General features: G+C 47.3%; 1 protein-coding gene across 1 annotated transcript in view; it reads right to left on the bottom strand.

Annotated features, from left to right (window-relative positions):
- Window positions 1-13,428, bottom strand: part of Arhgap35 (Rho GTPase activating protein 35) — a 111,352-nt gene that overhangs the window by 213 nt on the left and 97,711 nt on the right. The window contains exons 6-7 of the mRNA XM_021218752.2: window positions 3,833-3,938; window positions 1-3,264 (exon numbers count right to left, since the gene is read on the bottom strand). The exon at window positions 1-3,264 is cut by the window's left edge and continues 213 nt beyond it. Of these exons, the coding sequence (XP_021074411.1) occupies window positions 2,907-3,264; window positions 3,833-3,938 (464 nt within the window). The 3' untranslated portion in view covers window positions 1-2,906. The remainder of the gene's footprint in view (window positions 3,265-3,832; window positions 3,939-13,428) is intronic.

Consider the following 13,428-nt stretch of genomic DNA (forward strand, 5'->3'; position numbering starts at 1 on the left):
CCCATGCACTAAACAGGCTGGAGCCTCAGAAACCCATGACGTACTTTAAAAAAAAAAAAAAAAAGCCTGGAAATGAAGCAGACATTCCTAACAGCAACTAGAGAGGTCCTGGTTTGAGCCCCCATGATACAGGAAATCATCATTACACTTGCTTTACAGACAGGTTTCCACTTTTGCTGCGAAACATAAGTTTGGGCACATGGCCAGACTACTAACACACTTCAATACCATTNATGTTTCTGCTTGTTTTCAGGAAACTCAAAATATTTGTTACTTCAACACATATAAAGATCATTTGACATAGAAAATACAAGTACCAGAAAAATAAGCTGACAGCAGCACTATTCCAAATTTTCAAACAAGTTTTATTCCCATACAATCCCAAGACTTTTCCTTTGCTTAAAATGTACACAGGGAACATGATTCTTTAATGTGAACAATAACTTATGTCCTGACTCCACTACTTGGGTGGCTTCACGGTTAGGTAACAGTGCCTCTAGCCTTAGCCTCTACAGTGTCCCTGGCTGCTGCACTCCTACAGTGACCCAGTCTGTCCCCTGCCCTCCCCAAGCACACTGGCAGTTGGTGTGGAATGGAGAGCCACTTTCTTCCACCTGCCATCTGTACATGACTTTAGGAGATGAGGATTGTAGTTGGCCCACTGCTAAGTCTGGGTCTGGGGGCAGAGCACAAGGTACCCTGTAGGGTCCTCACTTAGGGGATGTAGGTCTTCAGGGTTTCTTCCCACTAGACCAGGGGTACAGACCACAGGAGGGCTCATCCCACCCCTCAGGCCTACGAGTTGCTCTTATGTCATCCCATGTAGTGGTAGAGACAGTGTGAAGGTTCTAAGAAGTCTGTTACTGCTGCTGTCTGCCTCGGCTGGGGAAAATGGAGAGTGTGGGGTCAGACAGAGCTCCAGACCTTTCCATATCCCTTAAAAGGTAGAGATGAGAAGGTGGGACAGTGCAGACAGAACACATACTACCCAATGCGAAACACAAAACCCAGCCCGTGGTGATGTTGGGTGGTGACAGGCTGTGGTCACATCTAGGGCTACTTTCTGGGAAGGGCAGTAGCTGACCTGGCCACCCACTCAAGCCTGAGTGTTCTGACTTCTGTGGCTGCCTTGTCATGTGTGGGAAGTGCCTGAAGCAGAAGTGAGGTCCAAGCAGGGCTCTACTAGTCGCGTGCCTGCCTCTGCCTGTGGACATAATAGGCACATGCAGCAGCCTCATAGATGGGTGGCCTGGTTCGTAACTGTTCACAACAGGATGGCTCCACTTCCATCTCTACAAATGCCCAACACAGAAGCTACTGAATGGAAGCCATTTCAATAGCTGAGGCTTGGGGCATGAAGTCAGGGCAGGGGACTGACTGAAACCTTAGCGAACACTACACACATTGTATGTTCCTATTGACTCCAGGCCCACGACATCCAACACAGACCCCCAGGAAGGAAAACATTTACGTCTAACACATTTGTACCTTGGGTTTGGTTTTGTCTTGGAGATTACTTTGCAGGGGGCAGCCTTAGTGTTTGCAAGCACCTTATGTTGCCAAGTATTAGAGATAGGGAGACAGCCAGGACCCTGGGCCAGAGGCCAGTCATCCTCCTCTTGTCCTACATAGGCAAAGGCAGGGTGGCAGTCCACCTGAGGCCCTTGGGAACACTCCGTGTTATTTCTAAAGTGCAATGGTGCTCGACCCATGCCCCTCCTATGCTCAGGGTACCTTAGTGTCAGATTTCATGGCCCAGTGCTTAGATTAAAGTGGGGGGCAAAGGCAGGAGCTGCCACATCAGGAGGAGAGTATGGGGAAGCTGCTGGGGAAGTGTCCAGGTTGGGTCACTGTGATGACAAGCCAGGCACAGTGTTTGCTTGAGAACAGGTCCCTCCATTCCATAACCAGATGATCATTCCTGGAAGGTGCCACATTCGCTCATATCCCAGACACCCTTTCTGGTTGTATTCGTAACATGGAATGAAATGACCTCACTTCAACACCAAACATGCCAACCTGGGTGCTGTGTGCACACACCTGTAGTGTTTCTATAGTAGTATTTCTATAGTAGTGTATGTAATGTGTTGGTTGGCAGGAGGGGTGGGGCCATGCTAACAATCCTTCCAAGGGCTGTGTTCTTAGGGGGTGGGTGAGGGGGATGTGGTTGCAGGTACTGCCCAGGTGTCCTTGCTTTGCTGTCACACATAGACAAAAGGACTTTTTTACCCAGTGGCCACCTGGCAGGTGAAGTGGAAACTTGAGGTCTGTTTTCTTGCTGTGGTTTCTGTCTGTCTGTCTCTGTGGAGGAGCTCCACCTTTCTTCCAGTGTTCCTTTGCTGCAGGGAATGGATCAGAAGTCTGGGAAGGGGTTGGAGGAAAGCCACACACTGGGTCTAGGCACGAAGTTCTCCTCTTGCTGTGCTGTTGGGCCATGCCGGTGACCCAGTGTGTCCTACGGGGTAGCAGAGCCATAGCCCACATGTTCCCCAGACCCCCGCTGCAAGTGTGTGTAGGTATGGACGAGAAAAACTGGGAAACGTCCTCTTTAGAGGGGCCAGCCCTGCTTGGGGTTACCTCTGCCCCTGGCAGAGGCTGGGGTGATGTCCCGATGGTGGGGCCTGACGCTGGTGCAGGCAGACAGGATGGGCCAAGGGGTCCAAGGAGCAGTAGGGGTGATGGGGCCGCTATCTGGTCAGTTCAGTCCTCAGATTGGCCCAGACAAGGCAAGGGCTCACAGCTTGCCACAGCCATAGCCAGGGCAGGTGAAGAGCAGGGTGCTCAACTGCCCAGCCGTGGGGGACACTGGCTAGTGCCACCACCCCAGGGGACCTGATTTTGTTCAAGGCCAAATGCCACCCTGTCAAGAAGACGACTGGTTTTCCTGCTTCCTGGGCTGTGGTGGCTCACAGCGTGTGTTCGGCTTGGAGCTGCGAGGACAGCAATGGCTGCATTGGGGACTGAGGGGTTGGAGGAGGTGACTGGGGAGGTGATGGCTGACTGGTAGCAGGTGTAGAGGTGAGGAAGGGGACAGTGGGAGCCATGGCTGAAGGGGAGCCAGGCGCAGCCCCTGGCGGCTCGCTGATGGGCCGGTTGTAGAAGAAGAAGGGGCACTGCTGGATGAAGAGCTCGATGATGGTCTGGTAGGAGCGTGTGGCTGTCAGTGCATCCATGCTGCTGAAGTCAGGCCGCATCAGCGTGGGCCAGAAGCAGATGGACAGGTTCTCACTGGTCATAAGATTCACCTTGTTGTTGTGGCTGACTCTGCAGGTGACAGCAAAGCCAGGTGAGATCTGCACAGGGCCTCAGGGGTGTCCTCCCTGCCTGCCCAGCTTCTACCTGAACCTGTCACCAGCTTCAAGGAGCTTCAGGGTTCAGGCCATAAACCAAATTGGTGATGATGCTTGGGATGGGCAGGAAGTTAGTGCATGGCTCCAAAAACTATCCCTTTGCCAACAGGCCCACCGTGAATGGCTAAACCTGGGTATCGGTTAAGTGATTGCTCACATCACATGGCAGGCTGCTCTAGCCTAAGGCACCCCTCCTGATAGGTGATCTGTTTCACACGAGCACTGAGACATGGATGAGGAGCAGGTGTGAGAAGCTCTTGGCATTTTTAATACTATGAAGTTTTTGAAGGCACTAGCATCTGCCAGAGAAATTACCCTGCCACCCCCGACAGGCTTGGAGCCAGAGCCAGAATGTAAAGTAAGGATGCCAAGGGCCTAGCTATGCTACAAGAGGGCAGGTCCTGCTGGCCTTCTCCCTCAGTTAACTAACCCGACATGCTGCTTATACAGGAGGAAAAACAACCAGCAGCTCCAAAACCTACTTGTTCAGGTGGGAGATGACGTATTTGAAGACTTCGTGGTTCTCCTTTGGGAACTTCTTTAGCACTTCCTTCAGAGCATGCAACTTCTGTTCCCTGTCGTTGATTTCTGAAAGAGAAAGTAAAAGGCTTTCAGGGCTGAGTTTGGTGGGTGTTCTGAGGACACCAAATGGATACAGAGTAGTTGGTAGGACAGGTGGCTGGCAGCCAGCCCAGGTGTGCTCTGGGAATCCTCTGGGAGGCCAGTCCCATCCTACTGTCATGCCCAGAGCCTGCACCCATGGCCGCACACCTGGACTGGGGTCTATGTCCCAGGCCCCTGCTGAAGGGCAGTACTGTGTGCCTGGGCTTCCTGCCTCCCCCCAGCCCCCAAGACGAACCATCCACAGATTCTACCATAAAGAACACCATTCTTTGCTCATTGGTTGCCCCTGGAGACAGGCACCCTGATGCAGAAAGACTGCTTGCTTCCTGGCCAGACGGAGGGTGCTGCCACCCACCCACACTGACAGACCATGGAAGGAGGGGTCTGCCACAAGACCAGGGCTCTGTCCTTCCCTGCACATGTTCTGTCAGAGGGGCTGATACAGTGGGCAATTCTTATGCAGCTCAAAGGGACCACATGCCCTGTTCTTACCGCCGCCTACTATGCCCACTGAGGGTTCTAATGTGCCGTGACAGGAAGCATGTCATCCACGCCATGCCAGTCATCTCCACACTCTGCCCAGTTTTGAGTATGGGAAAGAAGAAACCAGACAGAAAGGCCATGGAGCAGGGATTTGAACTAACCACCTGCAGAACTAATCTGAGTTTGGCAGGAGGCAAAAAAAAAAAAAAAAAAAACCACCTCCAAATAGAGGGACACTGGTCAATTCTGATTGCTCTGCACACAGAAAGGCATCTTTGTGGCCACTGCTCTGTGGGTTTACAGCGTGCTAGTGGAATGGCCCATGAATAAAAGCACACTATCTGTCAGGTCTGTCTGACAACCTAAACTTGATCCTTGGGACTCACAGAGTACAAAAAACTGACTCCTGTAAGTTGTCCGCTAACCTCCACTTGTGTGCACATGCCTACATGCACAACCACCCAAAACAAAACAAAAACCAAACTACAATGGCTTTTGTTGGTTTTGAGCACAGCCTCATTGGACACTGCTGAAACTACCATGTCCTCTTGCCTCAGACACTTCGGAGCTTCAGACACTCACATTATGCCTAGGCCAAGGCCATGTTGGGCATGGTGGTATGCATCTGTAATCCTAGCACTGGGAAAGCTGAAGTAGGAGGATTGTGAATTTGAGGTCAGTCTAGGCTACAGAATAAGACCCTGACTCAGAAAACAAAACACAACAATAAAAATGATTAAGAATAGGGTAAGGGGGCTGGTGAGATGGCTCAGTAGGTAAGAGCACCTGACTGCTCTTCTGAAGGTCCAGAGTTCAAATCCCAGCAACCACATGGTGGCTCACAACCATCCGTAACAAGATCTGACACCCTCTTCTGGAGTGTCTGAAGACAGCTACAGTGTACTTACATATAATAAATAAATAAATCTTTAAAAAAAAAAAAAAAAANAATAGGGTAAGGAAGCCTACATCCCTAACCCAGAAGCTATCTTTGACTGATAAGTGCTCACAAATAAAAAATCAGTTTTCTCTGCTGGAGGCTAATGGTGTACAAAGCATTCTGCAGGCAGGCCAAATGCCCAGCAGTAGATGGCCAACACAAAATGAACTCAATGATATTTTTTAGAGGCTGTCTCACCATGCTCGCTCAGCCCCAACCCTAACAGGTTCTTTTGCATGCATATCATGGTTTCCCATTCTATGTTTCTGGGATTTCAGTGTGTGTGAATGCCTGTCTCTGTCTCTTGAACTGGTTCTTTGGCTCTTTTCTTCTGTTAGTTTGCTTGTTTTGTACTATTCTGGCTTGTTTTTATTTTAGCTTATTATTTATTAGACGCCTGTTTGTTTCCTAAATGAAAGAGAAAAATGAAATAGTTGGGAGAATCTGGAAAAGAAACTATAATTAAAATAGATTGTATTAAAAACAAAATCTGTTTTAGGCTGGGTGTGGTGGTAGATGCCAAAACTTAGGAGGCAGAGGCAGGGAGATCTGTGAGTTTGAGGCCAGCCTGGTCTACGTGGTGAGATCCAGGGTAGTCTGAGCTACATAGTGAGACCCTATCACAAAACAAAACTGTCTTTAATAAATAAAAATAAAAAAGAAAAAGGTAAGACCATGGCTTTACTGTAGAAGGCCACACTGGGTGAGTCAGGTGACCTGGGTAACAACCCTGTCTGCAGCACACTGAAGCTGTGAGCCTGGGCAAGCGATAGATAGCAGAGGGTCGCGCAGTCTCCGGTCTGTAAGGGACACTAGAGGCAGCTCCTCTTGAACTGGAGCTTCAAGGTGAGCTCAGAGCTGGGTATGTGCTGAGGGCTTGGAGCTGCTCTGACCAGCAGAGAGCCTGAGCAATGGAAGTTGTCTGCCTGTCTGAAGATGACCGAGCCACAGGAATTTATGTGTGAACTAGTCCAGCCTTAGTTTCTAACCGGAGTCATTCCAATGACTCAGCCTCCATGGTGACTGATTAATACAAGCACACACAAGAGTCATGAGCATGGCTCACTTTCATTTACTAGAACAAGGGAACCCCTTTCAGATGCAAGCATGCACAGGTCCCTATAGGTACCCTATGTCTTGAACATGAGCATGTTTCTTTCCATCTAACACCTGTGTGGCAGCATGTCACAGACAGCAGTTTCACGCAGTAGGAGATCTGGACTTTCCACTCGAGGAGCAGCAGTGATGGGTGTTTCTTCCCTGAAGGTAGTGCTAGAGCTGTTGTGATACTGATTCAAGTCCTTCTGTGGGAAAGCTCAGACTCCTCCTGGTGTTCTTGAGTCAGAAGCCTAAGAAAGACCTAGATGGTTCCTATCCTGTACCCCTCCTTCTCCCTTCCAACCTATTTGATTCCTTGCCAGGTCCCTGTGCTCATGAGCACGGAGGAACACCAAGTGTTCGGTGGAAGGACCACCAGGAGAGCTATAGGATCTTCCTTGCAAAGTCTGGCCCTAGGCCTATGACACTAAGGCAAGGTTGGTTTCTCTATTTAAGGTGCTGGGGATGGAACCTAGGATCGTCACATACTAGGCACACAGTGTACCAGTAAACCAGATCCTACTTCATCAGTGCCTTTTTTTTTTTTTTTTACTTTGCCTGTGATCTCCTCAGTCATGGACTACTGCATATATTTACAGTACCTGATATGAAATTCCTCTTGGGGAAGAGGCTCATACCTAACCATATCCAATCAGGAAGAAGTTTGTTTGAATCATGACTGTTACGCTACCACTGCGCCTTGCCAGGCACTGTAATACGCAGGGCTGGGCTCTGGGTAAGGCTATTAATGTCTTCTCTCTCACCGCAGCCCACACAGCACCTTCTGGCAGTATACAGGTTAGCCAATAGTGAGGTTTTTGCTCAGTTGAGGTTGAAATCTGTGTCCTGCATACAAAAGTGAATGGTGTCTTCAGCAACAGGATCTTCTCATTGAGCAATGGTGGGCAACCAAACTGGTAATACCCTATGTTGTTTTGGGTGTCTTTCTGACCAACACACGAGAGAGAAGCATCCCTTTCTGACCCTGAGATTTCATTTGGAACCCTCTGTCTTCTAGGAGACAAAAGGTTCTTATATCTGCGCTGTTACAGTGCCCTGGGGAACACTTCCCAGCAGCTCTCTCTATCTAATCCTTGGCAAGCAGCCAGGTGGAATGTCGGGCTGGACTTCAGCTCTGCTCTCTGCTCCAGACCCTCGACCATGTCTTAGAGCCTGTGAAAGGAATGGAGTGGGGTTGTGGGCAGGTACTACACACCTGAAACCCAGCACCAGAAAAGCCGTAGAGGGGAAGGTCAACCCAGAATCTGAGGGCAGCTTGTATTATAGACTGAGACCTTGTCTCAAAAAACAACAAACACACAAAACCCCAAAACAGAAACAAAAAATGCAGCCAACAAAAACACCCAAACAATAAATAAACAAACAAAAAGATACAAGAACTGGCCATAAAACCTTGTGGTAAGGACCCTGATCCCACTATCCCTGCCAACTGGGTTCCAGGCTGGGAACTATGAATATTTATAATAATGGAATAGGAGAGCTGGGCACAGGCTTGAGAAATGTAGGCAGGCCCAGGTGTAACCTGGTCTTCCATGTGGCCAAGGCCAGGCTGGGAATACCCTTCGTTTGGCTCAAAACTGAATATTCAGACTATTCCGGAGGCACGGTCGTGCAGCAAGTGGGGTAGTGTCTCTTCTCCACCAGACTGCAGCTGCAAACAAATATGGTCTGTCATGGCCACATCTCTTTGTCCATACAGGGCATAACACATGTACATGTAGTGAGGAACACCGGGCCCCTGAACAGCTATCTGGACAAACAAGAGAATGCAACATCCTGAGGTAGAGTGGGAACAGGAGCCCACAAAAGAGTGAGGGTCACCCATCCCACAATCTGGCAGTCAGCCGTATAGTATATATAGCCTAAGCTGTCTTCATTTGCCTTGTGGGAAGGGTAAATGATAAGCCTGTATTGAGAACAATTTCTCTTGGATGATCAAGCACTGACAGCCTATAGGTCCTTGGCTTGGTGTCCCCGATTCAAAATGGGCCTAGCTCTAGAACTTCTGTCAGCACAGAAGCTATAAGGCAGCTTGTTGGGACCAGACAGACTGGAGGGACTCTGAACAAGGAAGGGGTTGGTTGTGCTGGTGGTGGAGAACTGGAAAGAAAAAGGTCATGCAGGTTGGAAATATGTCCTGGTTAGGATGAGGTGTCAGGGAAGAGAGGATAACAAAAAGCTCCCACCTGCTGCCTATGACTCTAGCCTCTTCCTGAAGCCACAGCTCAGGACCCCTCTGCCTCACTATTCTCTGCTTTCCCACCATCACGGAACTTTGTGTACTTGCAGCTCAGCTTGCTGAGTCTGTCTATTGAGAGCATCAGCTTCCATCCAGGAAAAGTAGGAATTCAAGTTCCAGATTGCTAAGTCCCCAGCGTGTGACCTGGGCCTTCAGCCAAGTTGTGTCACTCTCAGAGCCTTGGGCTCCTCTGTACCATGAAGAGACAACACTCTATCTCACTGGTGACTAAGAACATGCATCAATGATCCAGCAGAGCCTGCTGCACACAGCAAGCAACAATCTGCAAGCTCTGGTGGTGACCAACTCCATGTCACCTTGACTAAGCTGGGAAGGCAACTGGCAAATAAGCACAGAGATTCCACTTGGTAAGTACTCCTCAGTAGTGTTCAATATTATGAAATTCTGATGCATACAGAACAATCAGACAGTGACCTTGGTATCTGTTGTGATGGGATGTGGAACCAAATGTAACCCTGAACACACATAGCTCTGAGGCAATAACTGAAAAGAGTTGATCAAGGTGCTGTTGCCATGGAAACCTGTGCTACTTTAGGACACAGCAATCTTCCCTTGACACAACCCTTTCATTGCTGGGCATCTGACTCAGTTAAGCCCACCTTGATCCATAGAGCCCTGTCTTCCATTTGCTGCTTCTGCTGTTAGGTACCATATCAGTGAGATCCCCTCAACTCTACTCACTTCTGTCAGACAGTCAAGAAAGGACAGCCCAGGCAAGAAGGCAGCCCAAATGACTAGTGGGGGCCCAAAAAGTATGCAATAAAGAGGAAGTTATGAGACTCCAACCTTCCCAGGCTGCTGGGCAGTACCTTCTGAGCTGTGGAAACCTACAGACTAGGTGTCATAAGGGACTGGAGGAAGGGAAGTGGTTCTTCTGTGATGGTTTGTATATGCTTTGTCCAGGGTGTGGCACTATTAGGAGGTGTGGCCTTGCTGGAATAGTTGTGTCGCCGTGGGCATGGGCTTTAAGACCCTCATCTTAGCTGCCTGGAATCCAGTCTTCTCCTAGCAGCCTTCAGATGAAGATGTGGAAGTCTCAGTTCTGTCTGCACTATGCCTGCCTGGACACTCCCATGCTCCTGCCTTGATGATAATGGACTGAACCTCTGAACCTGTAAGCCAGCCCCAATTAAATGCTGTCCTTATAAGAGTTGCCTTGGTCATGGTATCTGTTCACAGCAGTAAAGCCCTAACTAAGACAGAAGTTATTACCAGGAGTAGGGTATTGCTGTGATAGGCCTGACCATGTTTTGGGGAAGATTGTGGAAAGACTATGGAACCTTGGGCTAGAAAGCCATTGAGTGTTGAGAGCTCAGTGAGAAGTTATTTAGGAACTTGGAAGGTAAGAATGTTGAGAGCAGCAGCACAGCCTGCCTTGTGATGTTTCGGAGGTAAGATTAAAGACTCTAACAGGGCCATCTGCTATTCTGAATTAAGAGTCTGTGGTTCAGGTCAGCTGTGATTAATAAGAGACCAGAACTACTGAAATGAAACCTTTACATTACTGGGACAATCGATGCTGGTTAGCTGGAGCTAAGAAACTAGCAGTGATTAAGAAGGGACCAGGACTGTTGAGGTGAAATGCTTTGGAAAGTGTTTCCTGAGGGAGTCAGCACACAGAAACTATGTTCCAGAGGTGACCACAGTTATACCTCATGTAGGCAGCCAGACTTGGTAACGTGTAATAGTCACTCAGGTTTTAAAGACATTAAGGCACGGAGAACAGCTGAGGCTTGGTACTGTGAGAGGCCATTAGTGAAGGTGCAGCCTCAGTGGCAGGACTGAAAGGGTCATGCAGAGAAGTTGAGGCTTGGCTCCTATGAGCCAATCGGTGAAAGTGCAGGCCAGTTGCAGCAAGGGACGCCAGCAGTTTTTGGAGATGCCAGTACTATGAAACGACCACCAAGAATAGCAGCAGCAGCGGAGTGGAGCTAGGCAGATCCTAGAAGACAAGCTGTGTGCTGCAGAGGGCAGAGTTTGAGAAGTGACTCTCAATCACTTCAGGGAAGTGCAAAAGGTTGTGAGTGGACCCTAGACCTTGGACAGATGGAGTGTGATTTTGCTTTGATTTGATTGTGACTGTGCCCTGATTTTTTCCCTCTTGAAGTAAGAAAATACTTGTTTTTTTTTTTTTTTTTTTATTGGCATCCATAATTGCAAGATCTTGAATGTTAACAGACTCTGAATTTTAAAAGAGATTGGATATTTTAAAGGGAATGAAATTTTAGTGTGTTTGAGTTTGTAAAGACTGAGGGACTTTTAAAGTTGTTTTTAATGTAAGATCTTGGGGATGAATAAGAAAAATTATTCATAAGAAAAAGATGAATAAGTCTATGGTTTAATAGTGATGTCTGTGTGTCAAGTTGATAAGGGGTCAGTTGTACTGGCTAGTTTTGGTGTCAACCTGACACAATCTAGTCATCAGATAAAGGAGCCTCACATGAGGAAATACATCCACGAGATTTAGTTGTAAAGCATTTTGTCAATTAGTGGTCTATGGGAATGGGTCAAGCCTATTGCAGGTGGAGCCATCCCTGACTTGGTCCTGAGTTCTATAAGAAATTGGGCTGAGCAAGTCATGAGGACCAAGGCAGTAAGCAGTACTCCATGTCCTCTGCATCAGCTCCTGCTCCAGTTTTCGTCTCTAAGTTTCTGACCTAACTTCCTTTGGTGAACAGCGATGTGGAAGTGTAAGCAGAATAAACCCTTTCCTCCCCAACTTGCTTTTTGGTCAGTGTTTTTGTTGCAGCAATTAAAACCCTGAGATAGCCTTCTATCACCTGAGCCCTGCACCCTCCACAGCTGGGGTGGGTTCATTAGAGGATCAGGGACTCAGGACTGGAAGCCACTTGGCCTATAACCTCAACACAGCCTTGAGAGTAAAGCTCGAGTCAGGCAGTGATGAGCTAGCTCAGGCCATACCTCTTTTCTTGCCTGACCTCTTTCTTAGTGCTTGGAAAGGGAAATCTTTCTTTTCTTTTTTCTTTTTGAGACAGGATTATACTATGGAGTTCTGGCTGTCCTGGAACTGACTAGGTAGATCAGGCTGTCTGAAAACCCCTTCAGTAGCTGTAGAGGAATTGCTGTTTCTGGGTCTTCCCTTTTCCCTTACAAGAGCCAAGGCTTCCTTTGGGAAAAATAATAGAATAAGTGCCTATGGTGGGCAGCCTCAAGAGGTCAGGTCCTTCAAGGCACATGACATTGTCCTAAGGCCAGACAATGGGAAAACTCCCACACAATGGTTACCCTAGAGCAGTGGGTCTCAATCTTCCTAATGCTGTGACCCTTTAATACGGGTCTTCATATCGTAGTGACTCCCAACCATAAAATTATTTTCAGCAATGTGGCTGGATATAAAATGAACCCAAACAAATCAGTGGCCTTCCTTTACACAAAGGATAAACAGGCTGAGAAAGAAATTAGGGAAACAACACCCTTCACAATAGTTACAAATAATATAAAATACCCTGGTGTGACTCTAACTAGGCAAGTGAAAGATCTGTATGACAAGAACTTCAAGTCTCTGAAGAAAGAAATCGAAGAAGATCTTAGAAGATGGAAAGATCTCCCATGCTCGTGGATTGGTAGGAAAATGTAAAATAGTAAAATGTAAAATAAATTGGCAGGAAAACAGTAAAAATGGCCATCTTGCCGAAAGCAATCTACAGATTCAATGCAATCCCCATCAAAATTCCAACTCAATTCTTCACAGAGTTAGGAAGAACAATTTGCAAATTCATCTGGAATAACAAAAAACCTAGAACAGGAAAAATTATTCTCAACAACAAAAGAACTTCTGAGGAAATCACCATCCCTGACCTCAAGCTGTACTACAGAGCAACTGTGATAAAAAACAAAACAAAACAAACAAACAACTGCATGGTATTGGTACAGTGACAGACAGGTAGATCAATGGAATAGAACTGAAGACCCAGAAATAAACCCACACACCTATGGTCACTTATCTTTGACAAAGGAGCTAAAAATCATCTAGTGGAAAAAAGCATTTTCAACAAATGGTGCTGGTTCAATTGGTGGTTAGCATGTAGAAGAATGTAATTCAATCCATTCTTATCTCCTTGTACAAAGCTCAAGTCCAAATGGATCAAGGACCTCCACATAAAACCAGAGACATTGAAACTAATAGAAAAGAAAGTAGGGAAGAGCCTCAAGTACGTGGGCACAGGGGAAACTTCTTGAACAGAACACCAATAGCTTATGCTCTAAGTTCAAGAATTGACAAATGGGGCCGGGCAGTGGTGGCGCATGCCTTTAATCCCTGCACTTGGGGAGGCAGAGGCAGGTGGATTTCTGATTTCAAGGCCAAACTGGTCTACAGAGTGAGTTTCAGGACAACCAGGGCTATACAGAAAAACCCTGCCTCGAAAAAACAAAACAAAACAAACAAACAAAAAAACACAAAATAAAAGAAAAAAGAAAGAATTAATAAATGGGGCCTCACAAAATTGCAAAGCTTCTGTAAGGCAAAGGACACTGTCAATAGGACAAAATGGCAACTTACCAATTGGGAAAAGAACTTTACCAACCCTATATACGATAGAGGGCTAATATCCAACATATACAAAGAACTCAAGAAGTTAGACTCCAGAGAAACAAATAACTATTACAAAATGGGGTACAGAGCTAAAAAA

The sequence above is a fragment of the Mus pahari genome, chromosome 19 (genome assembly GCF_900095145.1).
Source record: "Mus pahari chromosome 19, PAHARI_EIJ_v1.1, whole genome shotgun sequence".
NCBI lineage: Eukaryota > Metazoa > Chordata > Mammalia > Rodentia > Muridae > Mus > Mus pahari.